The sequence below is a fragment of the Sciurus vulgaris genome (genome assembly GCF_902686455.1).
Source record: "Sciurus vulgaris genome assembly, chromosome: 8".
Classification (NCBI taxonomy): Eukaryota; Metazoa; Chordata; class Mammalia; order Rodentia; family Sciuridae; genus Sciurus; species Sciurus vulgaris.
Window position 1 is genome coordinate 86,211,547 of NC_136468.1, and position 21,652 is coordinate 86,233,198.

Below are 21,652 nucleotides of genomic sequence, written 5' to 3' on the forward strand. Positions count from 1 at the left end.
GGCCTCACAGCATCTCCTCCTCCTGCCCAACCATCTTTGGTCTCTTTGCCAACACCCACCTCCCTGCTCCTGTGCAACGATTCCAAGCTTTTTCTCATCCTTGAAAAGATGCCACTCCCACTTTGGGATTGGACACATTTCCATGTGGTTTAATTTTCACACCTGTTGAACTGAATTTTAGGAAGTGTGGTGGGAAGGAGGACTTGGCCGAAGGTTAATTTTACTCTTTTCCAACACAGATGCTGATTTTTTTATTTGTTCTTCAGGACTAATGTATTTTTTTTTTTAAATAAACAAACCTCACTTACCTGCATAAGGACTTACAGACCATAGCTCCAGGAACAGGTGAGACATGAGACATGGGGACCTCTTGTACTCTGCCCTGTGCAAATCCCATTCCTTCCATCAGCCTCTCAACTAGGGGGAACCTGGTCAAAGGTAAAGGAACATGCTTCCTCCTCACTGATCCTCCTACACATTTCCTGACCAGTTAGTCTCCAAATGGATCTGTCTTCGGAACAGAATGAGTGCTCCTGAATGTCGCCAACACTTCCATAATCAGCTCCACAGTCACTTTCACACAGATCCATCCCATTTGTCTTCTTGACTCTTCTAAGAAGCTTAGAGACTTTCCCATCCATCAGGGACTGCAGGGCCCACCTGCTGGGAGCTTAGTTTTTTGGCTTGATTTTTTAGTAGCCATGAAAGGTATGGGTTGTTTAAAAATTCTTAAGGACAGGGCTGGCATTATAGCTCAGTGGTATGCCCTTGCCCAGCAAACACTGGGTCAGGGTTTGAACCCTGCTATGAAAAAAAAAAAAAAAAAAAAATCCTCAGGGCTCATTTAAGAAACACTGAACAAGAACTAGGGTCATAATCAAATATAACAATCTCTTTGGGGGCACTCACTTCATTCTGGTCAATACATCACTGGTATGGTGGCTAGACTCTTAGTTTACCCTAGAAATTACATTATTTTAATGGTTTCCCTTTCTTTTGTAAACCACAGGCAGAACTAAGAAACAAACCAAGATTACATATACAGCATCGACCTATCCATTCTGGTAGCTTTGAGATGATTCTAAAAAAAAAAAAAAAACTTACTGGGCTAGGGCTGTCACTCAGTGGCAGAGCACCTGCCTAGTCTGTGTGAGGCACTGGGTTTGATCCTCAGCACCACATAAAAATAAAGGCATACTGTCCATCGACACAACAAATTAAATTAAAAAAAAAAAAAAAAAAACGTTCTTTAAAAAAGTCTTGGATCAAATCATGAATCCAAACCAAAAAGGAAAGATTGTTCTGTTTGATCTTAAGTTTCAAAATCATGAACATGGGTGAAAGTGAATTCCTTAGCAAAGAAGAAAATGACTTTGGTCCAGGATTCCATGGCCAACTGTGTCACCATGTCTACACAAGCAGATTAGCAAGATGAGGCTAGACCTCTATGAGAGGGGGCAGAGAAAGGGAGACCAGAGGGGAAGAATGTCAGGGAACCCATCAGAGGCACTTAGTGCACTAAGAGCCAACCTAATGGAATCAATAATAAATGCTTTGTACCATTAAGAAAGAAGGGAAGGGAAGGAAAGAAAAGAAATAAAATAAAACAAACCCACTCTGCTGCTCTCAAACAAGTAGAAACCCAGTGTGTGGCTGGCTGTTCACTACAATCAAAATGGATATTCTTATCTGACCTTCAAACAATACTATGACTCTAAGCTAATATTATTTTTTTCCTTTTTCCCTTTCTTCTTTCAAAGATAGCATACTTGGAACTGTTAACTATATGAGCTAATGGAAAAGGATTCATCATTAACACTACCTCAAGAACATTACTTTTCTCAGCCATATAATGAATAGAAAATATGAGTGGACATTTTCTCTTAGGGTCTCATAACAAGATCCTAAAATTCATCTTCCCTACCCCACCTGAAATAGAAAAGTCAATACTGATTCAGATGGTAATTTCATATCTGCACACACACTTTCTCCTTTTAAAGCAGGAGTTTCAAAGTACAAGCAAGAGTCAGAGCACACAAGTGTGCAGTTTCAGAAATTCTCTAGATCCTAAAGGACACAGGTGGAGGACCCGACAACTTCAGCTATTAAAACAGGATATTCAGCAACTCAAACAGAGAATGTCAACCAAGCCTAACTATTCTGAGGGATGAAATAAGTTGATGAAAAAAAAGGAGCATGAGTGACAGAATGGCTTACTGAAAGACATCTGAGTCCTTGAGAGTGATTTTTCTGTTACACTCTCCTTTTACCATGATTACCTGACAGACGCTTTCGTGTGACTCATCTCGTTATGCCCATAGGAGGGGAAATAGCTAAATGTTTTATACTATTTAATCAAATAATATAACTTTTATATTTCTGAAAGAGCAATAAGTAGGATCAGTGCTTTGCAGTAGAGAGAGTGTAAATTGGAAATTCGTCACTGCCACCTATCATTTATTAAGCTGCTCTAAGCCTGTAGTGTCTCAGGTCCACAAAATCTCTCCCAAACTGTCAGATTTTGTAAGCATTAACAAATGTGTGAGACATGCAAACATACAACAAGAGTTTTATGAAAACAGAAAAATTAAGATAAATTTGGAGAGAGCTAAAGGAATCTAATACACAATAAAATACTAGCGACTGAGATTTGGGGTAGGCTAAATTTTGTTATTTTGAATAAGCATTGTCTAATGAAAGGTCAGAATGTAATTTGGATAATTCATTTGGTTTTCCCCTGAATTCCCCACTAACCATGAAAATCTGAATTTTCAACACAATCATAGGAATGGAAAATACAATAATTCACGAGCCAGAACACATTTTCAGGCATTTCTGTGACTCAGACATGTAACTTACGGATGACAGAGCATGCTTCAGACCGATGACCTGAGCAGAAGGGGAGGAGGTGGCATCCTGCTCCATCAGCTGCTTTAATTTCTCTCTCTCTGTTGATATGGTATTAAAAGCTGACCTTAAGGCGAAGTAAACTATAAAGATAAAATCATAAGAAGAAGGAATAGAGGAAGAGGCATAATTGAAAACAAAATATAGTAAAATGTTTTCCTTATAAAAATTTTTAAAAAAAATTTAGCAAAGTAATAGCCCCAAATATTTTGAGCTCAGCAAATATGTACTCTACGTGGACTTTTTTGCAACCTACCACAGCAAAAGAGAAGTCTAATGTAAACTACAGGCTCTGGGTGATAATGACCTGTCAATGCAGGTTCTTCAAATGTAACCTGTCCCATTCTGATGTGGGGTGCTGATAGTGGGGGAGGCTGTGCCTTCATGGGGGATGGGCAGAAGTAATGGGAATTCTTTGTACCTTCTGTTCAATTTTGCTGAGGACCTAAAACTGCCTGAAAAAAGAAAGACTTAAAATTTACACGCATGTGAACATTTGCCAATCTTAATTTTCTATGATTTTATGATTTACAGATTCTCAATGATCAGCAGTTTAGTTTAGTCTTGTTTTGTTTTTAATCTCTAAAGATTCGAAATGGTTAAGAATAAGGATTACTGGTTATGGTAAGAATGCAGCAGAGAAACTAGACAGGAACTTAACCAGGTGACCACAATTAATTAAAAGTGAGGGTTATGGGGGCTGTGTGTGCCTCTGGCTAGGACACCCTGGAAAAGACACAACATCTTCTTTGGTGAATGTCAGCCAGGGGTGAGCAATCTGAATTTGATCATGAGGATACATAAGACAACTGGCCTGAATTCTTCAAAAGTATCAATTTTATAGTAGAGGGGGAAAAAATGACTGAGGGACTGATCCCAACTAAAGGAGGCTAAAGAGGCAGGAAGATGAAATGCAATATGTGATCACGGATCAGATCCTGCATTGAGGGGAAACAACATGGAACTTTCGACAACATTTGATTTTGATGTGGAAGGCAGAATAGATAAGTATTGTTTTAATGCCACAATCCCTGAATTAGGTAACTACACTGTGGCTAAAAGCCACAAAGAATGACATGATATATGAATCCTACTCTCAAATGCTTCAGAAAAAAGCATATATAGAAAGAGACAGTGATAAAAATAAATGTGGCAAAATAAAAATGGTAAATCCTGGCAAAGGGTATATGAGAGCTCCCTGTACTATTCTTGCAACTTTCCTGTAAATTACAGAATATGATATTGCCTACCCTCTACCTTGTTAGTGCTTCCAGTTACAGGACCAGAATCCCTACCTCGACTCATGGCATTCAGTCACTCTGTTCACTTTCAAGAGCATTCAGGTACGATAGGAGATTAGCACTATCGGGCACTCAAATGCTTGAATTGAGGTTTTGAAAAACATTAACACATATGGCAAAAAAATCCATCAGCTTTTGATCACATAATGCACAAATTACCTCCTAGGGATGAGGAAACTCTCGTCTAAGTTACTGCTCCTGGATATCACATATGAATGTTATCTTTCCAATCTCCTTTATTATGTTTTGTTTTAGAGAGGGAGGAAAAAGGAAGAGACTGAGACATACTTCTCAAGTGACCTGGCATTTATTGGATTCCATGGGCTTGCATTTTCAGAGGTTTTGTTATCCAAGAGTGGCCTATTTAGTAACACAGAAACTAAATACGGTTTATAGACTCACTTTCTTCATTTAACAGCAAGGAGGACAACTGAACCTCTCTATATGTTGTCTGAATTTGTTTGAGGTTGTGGCATTTAGTGATGGACTTAGAGCATCTTTACAAAGTCACAGTACAAATAAGCAATTTATTTACACACACACAAATGGTGCTGCTTCTGTCAACAGAAGAGAGAAGTCACTTATTCACTCCATGACTTTAGACAAGTATATGATGCCTGGACCCTAGTTTCCCCACATGTAATGGGGAAAATAATAGCATTTGCTTTATAGATTGCTATGAGGACAAACAAGAAGATGTAGCTATGGCACTTAGCCCAAAGCAGGGCATGTGACAAATAATAAATGCTACTGTAATAATAATAGTGATGACAATGACAGACATGCATGAGGGTAAAAACTGTGGTGACTGTAGCCTCCTGATGTGGGCAGCAGCTCTAGCAGGATATCTCTTGCCAGGATAATGCTTGCAAATAATTGCACCAGGGTAGAGATTCAATGAATGAGGGACTAGTCAGAGTCTACTGAGCCAGAGCAGAGCAGCCTCAGGAGAGCAATAAGCCTTGCTGTAATCTCCCTGCATTTGATGATTTTACGTCCCATTGGCTAAGCACCCCCACCCCCAGCACATAGGAGCCCCACGACCTTCTCAGTGGGTCCCTGGGTGGTGGGGGCTACCTCTTCACTGTCACATTTATTCCTCCAAATAAAATAAGCATAGCACTCAGCTGGCTTCCACTTTCCCAAATCGATTCCTCTGGCTTTTATATACCCTGCTGCAAAGCAAAGCTTTCAACCAAACTAGAAGATTCCTTTTTAAAATTTTAAAATTTGTGGAATATGCACTATTTAAGACTGTGGCAAGCAGCATAAAATAAACAGAAGGAAACTCATATAGTCTTTATATTTCAGTGTAAGGTGAAAATCTCTTCCTCAATCATTTGGCAAAGGGGTTCGGGAGACAAGATCCCTGTGTGTTACATATCTTAAATGACCATTAAGGTCCATTCAGAGGATGATAAAGTAGTCATTCAGAGTCACTAAATACTCTAGCATACACAGAACAATGACTCGAGGCTGCTCATGGAGAATATATCCGCATTGATTGTCAAAGGAACAGGATCCCAAAGGTCAGGGGTATTCCCTGTGACAGTAATGTCTTATTTCCAACTTGATTCTAAGTATATTAGAGACAAATAAAAATCCAAATGAGTATACTGTATCTATGGATACTGATAACAAAACAAAGCCACATAGAAAGTCTGTGAGAGAATTACAAAGAACCTCAAAGAGCACCACAGCCACTCACCCCGGAGTGACAGCCCCTCTCCATCCCCAGTGACCTTGCCGAGTGGTCTTCTGGCTCATGTTTCTCAGAGCCCTTGCTATCTCCTGAAGCAAGTACATCCTGCTCTGGGTCTTAGTCCTTCCTATTGCCAAGACAACATTTGCTTTGGTCTCTCTTCTCACTGACAAACAGGAACACTTCCTTTTTTTGTGGGGTATTCTAGTATCAGGAGACAATTACAGGACCTTGGTTTACTCATTTTTTCCCCAGGCTATCATTAGGCATTTCTCAGCCCCCACTTGGGGACTAAGAGAGTGGGACACAGGTGGTACTTTTGGCTGTAAGACTTAAGCTTAAGTGGATGATGTGAGCTGCACCCACAGAACAGAACAGCACAAGCCCAGCATGACAGACCCCTGGTGGTCAGCACCGTTCTCCTTGCAACAGGCTTCTGTTCATACTTTTAGTGAGTTGGACTTTTGTTGGTGAGACTACACTACACAGCATGTTTGGGTGGCAAGAGCTGATCTGAGGGATAATTGTACTCGTAATGAACCTGAGCTCTACTTCTTAACATGTTCTTTTTCTTTAGCAGGTTTTCAGCATCAGGAAGGAATAAGGCCTTGAGGAACACAGTTATGAATGCCATGGACACCACCCCTATGGAGGCAGTGTAAGACAGGGAAAAGAGTCTATAAGGAGGCAAACATGAACTTAAACCCTGCCTCTAACACTTAGTTGCCGTTTAGATTTTGGACAAAGGCTTGTTTTCCACACTTATGTATTTGGATAACCCCTGCATCTCAGGAGTGCTTCAGAGAAATGATGAGAAAACACACTATCAGACATAGCACTCAACACACAGTAGGACTACTTTTCTTTCCTTCTTTTTAATGGTAACCACCTTTTATCTGAATTATCTTTAAAATATTGATAGTCCTAAAATATTTGGGATGATTTGCTCTTCTGCAATCTGTTTCTTTTAAGTTTCAAACTTCATAGGATACCCGTGGTTTTAAAATATTTTCTAATCCATATTCTGTCCAAACTGATTTAGATACATTAGGCAATTTTACTAACTGGTCCTAGTGATTTACTGATAAAGTGCATGAATATAATTGCTCAGCAAGCTTATACTGAATTCTAATTTATGAATAATACATGACCTGGCTCTTCCTTAGATCGCATATATCTTTTAGCTTTTAATGAAAGTGGTGTCATGGAGACACACTTGGCTTCCCTACACTCAAAACAGTTCAGAAAATGACAACTAAACAATTACAACGCAATATAAGAAAAGACTCCAGGAACAAAACAATAAGTTGATGTAATTTGATTTTGTGCTACATTTAGCTTTTACATTTATAAATGAGGAGCTCCTTCACCTACCAGAAAAGAATTCCACAAGTCTTACTGGCCTTCCATGACAGAACATGGACATCTACTTCCATTTGGAGCATCCTGACCCCAGACCCATCCTGTTCCTTGCTTTCTCACCCTAAATGTTTTCACCAACTTTGGTCATTTTGTCTCTGCTGCTAACAGAATAGTCTCTCATAAAACCTTGCAACAGTAAGCAACAGTATGAATTCTCTCTGTTCAGTGTAAAGTAATCATAGAAGACAATGACAGAATTTGAGAGCCAAAGGAGTCAGGCCTGCTACTTTAGGACACTGAACAGATGAGGCAGCCGAGGGCAGAGAGGCAAATCAGGGACACTCAGGTCCACAACTGGTTGGTAACAGAGGTGGCCTGCTCAGTCAGTATAGGGCTTGAGCTCCAAAAAGGCTTATTAGTTACCATGTTTCCTGAATTATGCTTCCCAGGGATTTTAGTTCCAGGATGTTAATGGCTGGTGAAGGTTGGGGGTGGTGGGCAGTAGAAAACTTCCCAAATAATATTAAAAAAATCGCTGAGTCAAGAAAAGGTATCAGTGGGCTGGGATTGTGGTTCAGTGGCAGAGCACGTGCCTACCATGTGTGAGGCACCGGGTTTGATTCTCAGCACCACATATAAATAAATGAATAAAATAAAGATCCATCAACAACTAAAAAATATATTTTTTTAAAAAAAGAAGCCAAGTTGTGCTTCAGAAAGAAAAGAAAGAAAGAAAGAAAGAAAGAAAGAAAGAAAGAAAGAAAGAAAGAAAGAAAGAAAGAAAGAAAGAAAGAAAGAAAGAAGAAAGAAAAGGTATCAGGTTTCTTTGCTGCAGGACTTCTCGGGGACTTAACTACTTACTGTTCATGTAAATCCAGAGGAAACCATAGTCATCAGTATTTTCCAAATACTTTAAATTATTAAATTCTTGTTTGGATTTTTAAGCATTTTATGGGTAAAGTGTTCCATAAAATACACTGTGGGAAATGTAAAAGCTAATACATGAAAGAAAAATTATGGCTTTTAGGTTTAGTATATTTTCTTCTGTTTGCTTACACAGGTGTCAACAGACAAAAGTTTGAAGCTTGGACCATGAGGATCAATTCAACAACATGCCCAAAAGTCAAGTTCACAGCCTATCATGTATAACAAGGACTTTAAATACTAGAAGAGGCATATGTTGGGCTCTACTTGATCTACAAAACCAGAAGAATTCAGATGCATTTGACAAGTGGGTCAGTCACATAGACTGTTACATCAATGGAATTCAACTAGTTTAAAATTAGCCCCTAGAACAGTGATGCTGGCCAAAAAGAAAAATAAATAAATAAATAAAAAAGGCGGGGCGGGGGGGGGGGCGATAGGCCCCATCAATAACAAAACAAGGCTTACACAGGAAGAGAGGTCAAAATGCTTGAAGGTGAAGGAGTGAACGTAGGACAGCATGCCAGTCAGAGGACGCCCAGCAACCTGAGAGCTGTCTACACCCTGAGGCCCCACAGGTAGTGTCCATGTAAGAGACTTGCTGCAAGTGTGAATGCACACAGCTCCTTAGGCTGCCTGTGGTACTCACAGTCCAACAGCCCAGCAGGTGAGGATGTTGCTGAATAAGCCACTTGGACCTTTTTTGCAGCACTAACTTTGACCTCCTCTGGGGGTGTGGTGGCTCTGCAGCCAGTTGATTTCACAAAGCCCCAAAGACAGAAAGAAGAGGCTGGGGGTCCTTTACAGAGCTTCAGTCAGGTGGGGACTCCACGGGTGATCCGGTGATCAAATCAATGGAGCCACTCCACACAGAACCTCTGCCCTGCTGAGGCAGCAGCTCCTGGCACCTGGGTGAAATCCAAGGCTTTTCCTGCGGGCAGGCAGGCATCAACTTCTCATTTCAAACAGACAGTTCATATTATTAAAAAGTAATGATGATTTATAAGAATTTCCTCCCCACAAACCTAAAATGCCCTAATTGTAACTGCTTCTTTTAATACTAAAGAATGCCCAAGGTGGTATCTGAAGAGCTCTTAAGGGGTGGGCCAGGCAACACCTCACATTTTACAGACAGACTGTACAATAGCAAAATAATAATAGAGGGAAAATAATTTTTATCCTCTAAAACACTGAGAAATTCTAGTGGTGACTAAGACAGGGTCTGAGGGAGGAATCTGCAAAGAACACGAAGTAGGTTACTTAAAAATTTCGAATCCATTTTCTCTTTAAGAAAACTTTAAAATACATGAAAATTGAGAGAAAAAAAGATCATAAGTACTTGTAACTCTAGCCTCCATCATGAAAACACTGGTGTATATCCTTCTAGAATTTTTAGTATACCTATCTATGCCAGGCATTTATCAATTTTTTTTCTGAATGATGGGACCATAACTATACATTGTTTTTTAACCTTCCATTTTTACTCAATGACACACTTGGACATCTTTTCTATGTCTATAAAAACTAACCATGGCTACCCCCTCTAAGGTCAATGAAACACCCTTACAGGTAAGGAGCATGGAATTTGGGGTCAAGCAAGTTGGATTCAAGTCTCAGGCTGGCTACTTGTAATCACAAGACCCTCAAAGTCCTTTAGCTTCTCTAAGCTTCAGGTCTCTCCTCTGTGCAACAGCGATTTAAATATTTTATTGCTAAGCAGTATTCATTGTATGAATTTTGTAACACAGTTTGTTTAACCATTCATCTGTTGAAGAACACTGAGTTGTTTCCAATCTTTGGCTAACACAAATAAACCTGCTCTGAACATTTGAGTGTAGGTTTTTGCATGGACGTAAATTTTAATTTCTTTAGGATAAACACCCAGGAATGTGAGTATTGGGTTGTACGGTGAGTACGTTTAGTTTTACATAATACGGCCAAACTATTTTCCAGAGCACTGCACCATTTAACCTTTAACACTACCACCAAGCAATGTGTTAGAGATTCTGTTCCTGTGTATCCTTACCAGTATTTGGTACTGTATTTAAAAAAAAAAAAAAAATTAGCTGTTCTAATAGGTGTGTGGTGATATCTCATCAGTGGCTTTAATCTGCATTTCTCTAATAGCTAAAGATGTTGAATACTTATTTCTAACTTTTGATTCAATGAAACAATGCTATAATGGATATTCTTATTTGGATAAATTTTAAGTTAACTAATTGCTACAAATGGACTCTTCAAAGTGAAACTGCTTGATAGGCATATTTTAAAAATGATTGGAACATAATATCAGATTGTTCTCCAGAAAAGCACTAATTTATGCTTCCATCGGCATCATATGAATTGCCCCTCTTTAGAATATGTCATCCCTTAGTATTACACCCTCCTGTATACTTTACAGCATCTTGTGATAATTTATGATACCTAATAAATATAAATTCTGGGTAAGTAGTTGTTATATTGCATTATTTCGGGAATGATGACCAAAAAACGTCTGTACCTGGGATTTTTTTAAAGAAAGAGTTTCAATCTGCAGTTTGTTGGATTCAGGGCTTCTGCCAACTGAACAGCACTTTCCCTGTCTCTTCCAAAAGGTTAAAAAGAAACTTGCAGATACACCTCAACTATTAGGAACTGAATATAAATTAGGTTGCTCACACTCTTAATAGAGCAGAAAATGAACCAACTGTGACACCCTCTCTAAGGACATTCCAGTTTCAGGCATGCATTGAAGACATCCATCAAACACACTAAAAAGAAGGAAAACTTGCTTACCTTTATGGGCAACATGACACAGATCTTCCTGCATTTTAGAAAACTCTGATGAGGTTTCAGAACCATCAGAATAATTTTTCTCTTCTCCAAAATCTAGTGTTGACAGATTAGGATTGGAGGAGTGTAGTCTTACTGGGCCAGAAAAAGGCTTAGGGACCTAAAGTGACACCAAAGGGAGAGATTTCTGTGTTCAGATGCAGACTGTTCAGAACATTTACTTGATTCTAAGATTGGAACCTATTACGGAAAGAACATTTTATAGGGAAGCTTTCCTACCGAGTGTTAACTTAGAAGAAAAACAAATGAAAACTCACGGAAAAACTTTCCACCGCAACTTGATTCTTGTGAAATAAAAACAGGTGAAAAATCACGTACTCTTTTGGAAATAATAGAAGTATTAAAGCTATAGGTTGAAAATGACAGCTAAAGCTGCCAGGCTTTCTCGTTGAGTAACTCCTTCCTTCCTCCTAGCAACCATCATGTAGTAACTAGGATGTTAGTAGTGAACAGGTTTAAAAATGCTCTTCTTTATTTGCACCTGGGGCTTCTACAAAACAAACTAGCTTCTTATGTTTGTGCGTGAAACATTCTTTACTTCGAAAATTAGGTTTAACCCATAAAGTGCTTTGACCCAAAAAGTATACAAGAGTACATCAGATTATCCAAAATCTTGGGATTTATTTTTATTCTAACAATGTTGTAATTCAATATGTAATGGTCGAGCTGCAAATCATGGCCTGTGGTTTAGCTGTGCATAGGAAAAGACAGCTCCTAGCACGACACAGAGAACTTCTGGTGGAGAACTGGAAGTTGGGAGAAAAATGGCAAGAGAGAGTCCCCACAATGTCTTGAGCCCAGAGATGGAGGCCTTTGGCTTCAGAGAGATGATAAATCCACTAAGCTTCAGCAAGAGAGGTAATTTCAGAGCCACAGCAGCCACAAAACAATGACACATCCAAGCAGGAAGAGGGCAGACAGGCTAAATATTAAGGAGAAACCAAAAGTCCTATAAACGGTGGCAGTCTCTCCAACCCCATGCCATTTTCCCTTAGAAAACACTCTCTCCCCTGCCCAATAACCATTACAAGTTTAAACTACTACTCAGAAGGACTAAGTGATTGAGCTCATTTCTCTACACAGGGTATTGGAGAGAACAACTCCAGGACATTCACTTGTCTATTCTATTTAAGTCCAAGTAGTCCCAGCACATGGCATGCAGAGCCAACAGGGAAAGCAGCCTGCGGGTGGAAGCAATGGTTACCTGCAGCGTTCCTTTAGCATCTTTGCCAATAGCTCTGGACCGCCACCTCCTGTGTGATCTTTTTTCCTTTTTGGGACTTTCAAAAACTCCACCCTTTGTTTCAAAACAGGAAAGAGAGTACAGACAGTAAGGTCCACCAAACCAATAGGGATAAATGAACAGCAAAGTGACCACTTCCATCCCCTTGAGTTTGGCTCAAGCAATTGGCCAGACAACATCCATTGTTAGTCAAAGGTTGGGGAAGAGAAAGGAAAGCAGAAGCCAGTGGGCAAACAGAGGAGGGCTTGAGCTAACCTGGATGGCATTGATGGCAGGCGCTGAGTATGTCCGATGCAGGACGTCCATACTTTGTAGAAGCTGGCTCATTTCCACCAGATAAGCATGACAGTGTGCCAAGTCTGTGGGGGAGGAAAAGGGGAATGCTCACAATTTTCTACCAGCAAAAGGGATCACTGTGATCACTGTTCTCCTAGCTTCTATCTGTACAGGTAGGAAACTGTACTTCCTTTGTTACATGCTGTAGACTTCAGCAGTTAAGGGCATTGATCTGAAAAACCAGGCTGCCTTAGTTTGAATCCACTTAATGAACTGTGCTTATGGGGCAAATGACATTATTTCTCTGTGCTTCAGTTTCCTCATCTAGAAACTGGCAATCAATACACATTTAGCTGACAGAGTTGTTCGAGTTAAATGAGTTGATACATGCAGAATACTTAGATGGCTTGTAGTATGAACAAAATAAATCAGCCAACAGCAGGATTATTATTTTTAATCCTGCAATAATAGGTTGCCACTACCCATTTGTAAGGACTCAATACACATTAAACAGATGCGATGATCAAGGACTTGAATGAAGATAATGAAGAGTTTCTGCAGATGGACCTGACATGATAGAAGAGTACTCTCAGACCAGATCAAAAAGAATCTACAACCAGCTGTTCACTAGATGCTTATCGATATTTCTGCTGAGGGAATCAAGGTCTAAAGGTAGTGACTTTTAAATTTTGGCATCATCAGAAAAACCTGGAAACTTGTTAAGACACCGATTATTGGGTTCCACTGCACAGTTTCTGATTCAGAGCATCTGGGATGGGCCTAAGAATCTGTACTTCTAGTAAGGTCCCAGGCCAGGCCCATGCTGCTGGTACAGAAGCAACTCTTTAGGGACCACTTCACCAAGATGTCACTCAGGGAAGCTGACAAATGGTGTTTATGGAAGGGTAAAGCCTCCAGGCTCCATGGCTCCAGCAGAAATAATATCTGCATTCAATAAGATGAAAAACAATTTTCAAGGGTAACACCTGGCATCTTTCTCAATTATGGATTTAAAATCAACTGGATTAGGGAGGGGGGCAAGTATGGAGGAAGGAAGCACTGTATAGAGGGAAAAGAGGGGTGGGAGGGGTGGGGGGAAGGGAAAAAAATAACAGAATGAATCAAACAACATTACTCTATGTAAATTTATGATTACACAAATGGTATGCCTTTACGCCATGTACAAATAGAGAAACAACATGTATCCCATTTGTTTACAATAAAAAAAAAAAAAACATTGCTGATGGAATCAAGCAAGGAAGAGCTAATCTCCATGTTATCCAGGAAGAAACTGAGGCTCAAAAATCCTTATCTAGAATATTTATAATCCATTCTCTTTTTAGTACCTTGATTCCCACCTGTCTTAAATTGTCAATAAATGCTTATAAGTTTAAATTCATGAGAGGAAAATAAATATGAATTGTGCCTGATTTAATGTTAAAAAAAAAAAAAATAAAATAAAATAAAATCAACTAGAAACTCTTTTTTTTTTTTTTTTTTCTTTTGGTATTGGGGATTGAGCCCAGGGGCACTTTACCACTGAGCTACATCTCCAGCCCTGTGATCCTCCTCCCTCAGCCTAAGAAGTTGCTGGAATTACAGGTGTGCACCACCACGCCCAACTAGAGACATTTTTAAAAAAATTGCATATGTACGAGTCCCACCTCCTAGACAATTAAATCAGAACCTTCCCAGTTCCAATGGAGATCATTTTTTTTTTAGTTCCCTGGATAAGTCTCAGTTAATTAAAGTTAAAAACACTGAGATTCTTTGTGGTAGGAATGTTCAACTTTGGCTCCTTATCAAAATCACCTAAAGATCTTTGGAAAATCAGTGCCACCAGAGCCCCACCCCAGACTAAAGAAAAAATTTTGGAAGAGAGACGCAGGCATGGGTATTCTCACATTTTAAAACTGTCTTGGTGATTCTAATGTGCAGCCAAGGGAGTCAACAGCTACACTGTGGGGCTCTCCATCTGGCCACCCATGTACCTCTGGAACACTGATTCTTAATCTTAAGGGTGTATCAGAACCATATTTGGCACTTAAAAAAAAAAAAAAAAGGACTGTTCAGTCCAAACCCCTGGAGACTGGGATTCATGGGCCCAGGTGGAAATCAGCATCTGTACTAAAAAGACTAGAAAAGCAAACCCAGGCAAAGATAGAAAGCTCTGCAATGAAAGTGTCTTTTGTTGGTAATGGGTGCAAGCCTAATTAGCAGAATACGGAAGCAAATGAAGGGAGGTGGGAGGGTCACGAATTCATCTGAGGGTAAACAAACCAGCATCAGTTCAGTCATGACAGAAAGAAGTTGAGGTTTCTGGTCACTTACCTTTTGAGCATTTTTCCATGTCCTCTGAAGACTGTAGCCATAAGGGAACTCGGGTCTCACCACCACAAGAAAATGATAAATTGCTTCCAGTTTGAAATGAATTCTGCTTTGATATACTGCTACGCTGTTCCACAGATGACAAGAGCACATTATAAATGAAAACAGAGCCCAGTAGGGACACTTTAGGGTAAAGGATAATAGAGTGGGTTAGTTGATTGTGGACACCATCTGCCTATAATGGGAAGAAGCTTCTAGTAAAACACCCCACAGGAGTCCCTTACATCTTTGGCTGTCACCCCAGCTTGGCCATACCATGCTATAAGGCCTCAGTTGATGGTCCTTATTTTTTTTCTTTTGTCAAATCATAATACCAAAGTAATAATACAAATGTTTAAAAATATTCTGCAATTCTATGTGACTGTACATGTAACTACTACATTTTACAACCAGTAAGAAAGCCAAGGTCAAACTGGTCAAAAGAATGCTATAGTGTTCTAGGGTATTGAATTCTCCTTACATACTCTCCCACCTTTAACAGATACTCATCTCATCCAGATTCTGACTCATTGGGCAAAGAGAATGAATAAGTACCAGCCAAACTTTCCTGTTCTTGCCCTCAAACTCTTCCTGAGACTCAGCTCTTAGAGATGGGCTTTCCTCTTCAAAGCTGACCCCCTTTCGTGTTTATTATTGTCAAAACACTTATTACCTTTCTACTAGAAATGGAATCAAATGTCCCAGGTGCAGAATCTGTGACGGTTGACCCTGGGAAAAAGTGATTAACTTCACGTGGAAACATGGCAATTTCATTCTGGCGATACATTCTGTGGTGACGGAGTTTGGATACCCACTCATCAAAGACTTCTTCTGACTTCACCTAGAATGAGTTTAATTGAAAGGAAGAAACCAGATAGTTACTTGATAAAGGGAAAAATTATTCATCGAACTGAAGTCACTGATCACATGCTCTTTTTAATTGGGTACATGTAGAAATAGCCTCTATTGACTTTATATTTGTTGGGGTTCATGGGAAGAAGTTGGAGGAGGAAATAGTAAAACTTGTCCTCATAAAGACTATATTTAGGTTTTCTTGGAGAGGGTCCAATTGTTGTTATACATACACACATGTATATGTATGTATTTTTTATATTTTTACATATATTTCATATAAATTATATATAGTTCATATATATGTATTTTTTTAAGCACTAGAGATTAAACCCAGGGTTCTCTACCACTGAGCTACATCCCCAGTCCTTTTTATATATATATATATATATTTTTTTTTTTTTTTTTTTTTTTGAGACAGGGTCTAGCTTCAAACTTACAATCCTCCTGCCTCAGCCTCCCAAGTCACTGGGATTAGAGGTGTGCCACTATGCCAGATTTGTTATGCTATTTTAAAGGAACTAAACAGTACTAGTTATATTAAACAACAAATAAACTGAAATTTTTATTTGTCTCTTATAGAAGTTCTAATTCTTTAGTCCCAGATTCTCCTATCCTCTCTGAATATTATTGGCATCATATGTCTTTCTAAACTCTTTTATAATTCAGACTTTTCAGATTGATCTTCTCTGAACTGGAATGAATTAGTAAATTCTTTCTAAAATATTTAACCTTGTTCTTCTACTTTGACAAAGGAGGTACTGCTGAGAAGGTTATGTTAATGAATGTGAAGGTTCCTTAAAAGAATATTTTTTCCCATTCAGATAAAGAAAACTATCTGATAAAGTGTTATAAAGCATAACCATCATTATACACACATTCAGTCATTCTCTCCCTAGATGAGTGACTATCAACTTTTTTAATTCCTGTGAAGAATATAATTCATCATTTTTACTAGAAAACATTTTGAATGTTCATAAAAATGCTAGAAAGAATAGAGCAAACACCTATGTACCATAGATATTTCTTGAAAATATTTGTGCGTGAGAGAGTATATTAATATTTTCAAGGTGAAAAATTATAAATACCTACATATTAGGACACAGATACTTGTGAAGCTGCAAATTAAAATAACCCAAAGGGATGCCTGATAGGTTAACTAAGATTAAAAATCTAGTCAATCCTGTGAAAGTCTTTCCTAATGCTACAGCTGAGAATAAGGTATGCAAATAGACATCAGAGCCACCATCCATCAAGAAACTGTCAGGTCGGCTTCCGTGTGGATGAGGAGCAGCACCTGCAGGACCCAAGGCTCCGTGTGTCCTTTTCAGAAGGAAGCAACACACACAGACGCCCAGCTATGTGTCTCCTCTAGCTTATGTTCCTGAAGTGCATTTCATTTCCCAGATGTGGTTAAGAGAAGTTTTATGAGAATCTTTTGTCATCCTTGCACTGATGTACTCTCAGAGGCCCTTAAAAATCAATGCTCAGAGTGGTCATTGTGACTCATCTTTGATTAAACAAGAGAGAAGAATAAAAGCACTGAAAGCACTGTATTAAAAAGCTGACCACGGTTCTGTTCCAGTCCCTCCAGTAGTTCGAGGACTATGGGAGGACAGTCCTGTAATCTCTCTGCTGCCCAGACCCCTGGCCTATAAAATGAGAGGGTGGGACTAGAGGGCCTGACTTTGAAGCTATTAACTAGAACCCTCAGATAACTACACTAACCAACACTCACCCCCACAGCTGATGTTCAGAAGAAAGAACAAGAAACCAGGCAGAACAAAAAGTGAGTCATGCAGAGAACTATGAAATTTAGTTTTATCATATTAGTATTCAATTGTATCTTAAGACATTTGAACTCTTAAAAATGAGGAATTAATAATTATTTCTATTCTATTAACTAGAAAAGTAAATAAACAAGAACCTAATATTTCCTGACAATGTCAAAACACAGAACAAAGAGTAACTGGAATACAAGGAAAAATAAACTAAACTGTTCTAGTAGAGCTTGACCACTAAATGGGGTTTGGGGTAGGTTTGGGGTTAATATTTATCCTATACTTCCCCCCCAAATTCTAGGTCATTCCCCCCATTACTTCACATTAATTATTTGTAAGCAGGGGTAATTTTATCCCCAGGGGACACATGGGACTATTGGGAGATATTTTTGGTTGTCACATTGAGAAGGGTGCCATCAGCAGCTAGTGGGTTAAACAAGTGGCGAGGATGCTGCTAAACATCCTGCGATGCCCAGGACAGCCCCACAATAAAGATTCATCCAGCCCACAAAGTCAACAGTGCTGACATTGAGAAACTCTGCTTTACTGTGAGCTAACCCAGAGGTTCAGGGTGAGGCTAGGGGACAGGGTGCACACTGGACGGTCTCACCCAGTCAATCAACCACATGCATGTGTTAGGCCCATGTTGCTCATCGTGCACATGCTGGAGAGGACAGGGACACATGAGCACCTGGAGTTCACGATCTTGTACTCTTATTTCCCTAATCTTCAGCTCCTATTCCCCCAAATCCCAAGTAATTTGGCCAAGTAAGAAAGGTTTTAGTATTTTTTCAACTTCTAATACTGTTTCCACCTTATTATCAAAAATAGTAACTAAACTTGTTGAGCTTACTGTGGGCCAGACATTATGCCAGGTTTTTAATACGTAGCCCTAGTAGAGCCCCTGCCTCGCAAGCACAAGGCCCTGGGTTCAATCCCCAGCACCACAAAAAAAAAAAAAAAAAAAAAAAAAGAGCCCTAGAAGATGAGCACATAACACCTTTTCTTTTCTTTTCTTTTTTTTCAGGTAAGAAAACTGAGACTTTCAGAGATTAATTGGCCAAACTTTAACAGCTAGTAAGCAGCCATGTCAGGATCTAACCAGTTCTGGATCTCATTCTTCATGCTTTAACTATCTATACCACTTGTAGGGGAGAGAAAAGAAGGTAAAAAGCTTTGAGACTCACCCTTTAAAACATGTCTGACATTTCACTATAGCATGAGAATTTTAAAGGGGTTCCTATAAAATTAGCTGAAGTTGTAAGATAGGGCTCCACAGGTTAAATATTATATTTTGGGCAACATATTTTAACCTACGGCAAATGGTTCTTTATTCAGGATGGTGCTGCAGATGGAGAGGTGATTTGGAAACATGATTTTTTGTTATTGATTACTGCACAGTTACTGGGGGGGGGGGGGGGGGGAAGGGTGGTATTTGAAGGATAAGATAAGAAGAATGCTAACCCTACAAGCAGTGTTAAAATTTTGCACAATGGAGAACTGTCCCATCCTAATATCAATAGTGTCCATTAGGAACACTTTGGTGATGAATATCCAAATGTTGGCTGAATATCCAAAGGCATCACTAACTGTAGAATGACTGACAATCCCTCCTCAGTATAAAGGGACTCTGCACAACCTTGCTGGGTGCAGTGGTGCACACCTGTGGGTCCAGTTACTTAGGAGACTGAGGCAGGAAGATCACTTAAGTCCAGAAGTTCAAGGTAGCCTAAGCAACACAGTAAGACCCTGTGTCAAAAAAAAAAAAAAAGGACAAAAAACCCAAAAGGACTCTGCACAGTGGAATAAAACACCTGGAAAGCAGCTTCACCTTCAGATGGTAGATGTGCTCCTCTGTGTCAAGATCGATGCACTTGGATGACTTCTTTACAGACATCACCGAGAGCCCCACGTCAATGCATCCATGCAGCTTCTCCCTCTCTATCTGCAGACCATGAAAAGAGTCACTTGAGAATCATGGTGTTATAAGTAATAGTAACATTCCCCACTCTCTCCTCCTTTCCCCTCACCTTCCACTTCTACTAACTAGCACAAACACTACCAGTGATGGAGCACCCATGAGAGCCAACACTGTATTTGTCACTGAGCACATGCTGTCTTCTGCACTCTGTGAGGTAGGAAGCACCCTCCATGTTACAGAGAGGAGAAGACTGAGGTGCAGAGAGGTCAGGTAACAAGTAGCTTACATAGCCAGTATGTGAGGAAACAAGAACGCGAACCCCATGGCTTGACTCCCATGACAAGGAATGAACCTGTTTACTGCACTGGCTTCAGCTGAATTAATGTCTGGTGTCCACATTCATTTAGAAGGGACTTAAAAGGAAGAGGATGGACAGGAGGCTAAGGGAGGCTGGGATCAGAGGAATGGCAGAGAAAAGAACCCTACAGGGGCAGATCAATTGGCCATTTAGAGCCCTCATGTGCTGACCGCCTAGTGTTACTTTCAAGAGGAACGTCTTGTTGGCCAGGGCCTTTTCTGCCAGGACCTTCAGTTACTGTAACAGTGGGAATGCCAATTGTGCTGGGTTTCATTATTAGTCGTAGGATGTCCTTTCCCATTTGGAAAACCCTTCAGAATAGCCCTAAGATCAGAACAGATCCATGGAGACCTGGCAGGGTGTTGGAGGAGTCCCTGACCTCCACTTAGCAGGGGAACTGAGCCCACCTAGAACTCAGAGCTAAGACAGCCGGGATCTGGCACCTCTATTCCTCCTGGAGAAACTACTGCCCTCTGGTTTCCAGATCAGGACACTGTGATCCTCATCGGTACACATTCTCACTCCTGAGATGACAATGAATGCCCCTGCAGAATTCTTCAGTGGCATGCTGAACCAATGAGAAGACTTACATCGGTTTGGCTCTTGGCATATTTCAAGATTCCTTTGTCCAGGTAGAAAAATCTCTGGAGGAAGAAAGTGCAATTTATTGAGATGTTTCACTGAAGCATGCCTCTCTTGGTCTCAAATTTCAACTTCAAATCAAATGTTTAAGTACCCAGAACTGGGTGCTCAGTGGGGTAGTGTGGGTACATACAAAGGAGAGGATGGGGCCAATGTCCTACCTTGTGCCAGCCTTTTAAGGGCCATTTCCTCTTTTTCAGCAAAAATCCTTTCTGAACTTGTGGCTCCTGGGTGTAATTCATCTCCCCCCTCAGTCCTTCCACCACTTCCCAGCTGTCCTGTTCCAACAAAAGAGTCCATACTAAATATCTATCTTAAAAAAAAAAAAATAGTAACACAAAGAAGCATTTCATACAATCAGAAAATCCATCAAAGATGAGCCTGGCTGTGTTTGTTGGGAAGAAAAAATTCAAACTTAATTTCTATACAGTCCCTGGACTGTAAAGATTTAATGCTATCATTCAGTGGTATTGAATTCAATATTTTTAAAGTCCTCTTTTAAAAGGGAATGTTTCTCTTTTTTTGTGTTTGAACCTTGACAACCACAGCTAAAGGGAAAGATTTTACTGCAAGTTCTATTTTTGTTCATCTTGACATCAGCACACAATTACTGTTCACTCACTAGATTCCGGTCTACATGTTAACCAGAAGCTACAGGCATCAGGGTAGGAGGGGTGTGTGTGTGTGTGTGTGTGTGTGTGTGTATCTGTTAGGGTTGGCTTATGAAATGGCCAAAAAGTATAAGATGGATTCAAGTTAGTAAGCATGATAATTTGACTGAAATTAATGATTTAGTTGATAATTAATTGTCTTCAAATTTGAATATTTAAGTAACAGAAATATAGAAGCATCAAACAGATGGTTTGGCAACAAGTATTTACACCCTATTTTTCCAGAAATAAATTTTTTCTTTTTCTTTTGTTTCAAAACTTACCTTTTTTTGAGTCATTTATAGTTGAAGAGGTACAAACAGTTGTTGCAATTAACCTTCCACTATTGGTTATTTAGGTTATTTCAACTAATTGAAAACAAATTTTAATTTTAAAAAACACTAAGAAGTCTTAAAAAAACCAAAATCAGTAATAACACAGTCACTGAGATAGTTGATTTTTACAGTTATTATTTATGCTTTTTATTGGGATATAGTGTACATGAAATACACACATCTTAAGAGTATAGTTTGA

At 39.5% G+C, this 21,652-nt stretch overlaps 1 protein-coding gene across 7 annotated transcripts in view; it reads right to left on the bottom strand.

Moving 5' to 3' along the window:
* Window positions 1-21,652, bottom strand: part of OSBPL3 (oxysterol binding protein like 3) — a 178,810-nt gene that overhangs the window by 56,785 nt on the left and 100,373 nt on the right. For 5 of the 7 annotated variants that reach the window (XM_079151142.1, XM_079151137.1, XM_079151138.1 and 2 more), the window contains 9 exons: window positions 20,630-20,746; window positions 20,417-20,470; window positions 19,379-19,492; window positions 15,588-15,755; window positions 14,879-15,002; window positions 12,527-12,630; window positions 12,233-12,325; window positions 10,972-11,128; window positions 2,860-2,990 (listed from right to left, as the gene is read on the bottom strand). In XM_079151142.1, the coding sequence (XP_079007268.1) occupies window positions 2,860-2,990; window positions 10,972-11,128; window positions 12,233-12,325; window positions 12,527-12,630; window positions 14,879-15,002; window positions 15,588-15,755; window positions 19,379-19,492; window positions 20,417-20,470; window positions 20,630-20,746 (1,062 nt within the window). The remainder of the gene's footprint in view (window positions 1-2,859; window positions 2,991-10,971; window positions 11,129-12,232; window positions 12,326-12,526; window positions 12,631-14,878; window positions 15,003-15,587; window positions 15,756-19,378; window positions 19,493-20,416; window positions 20,471-20,629; window positions 20,747-21,652) is intronic. The other 2 variants (XM_079151143.1, XM_079151141.1) reach the window with 1 other exon arrangement.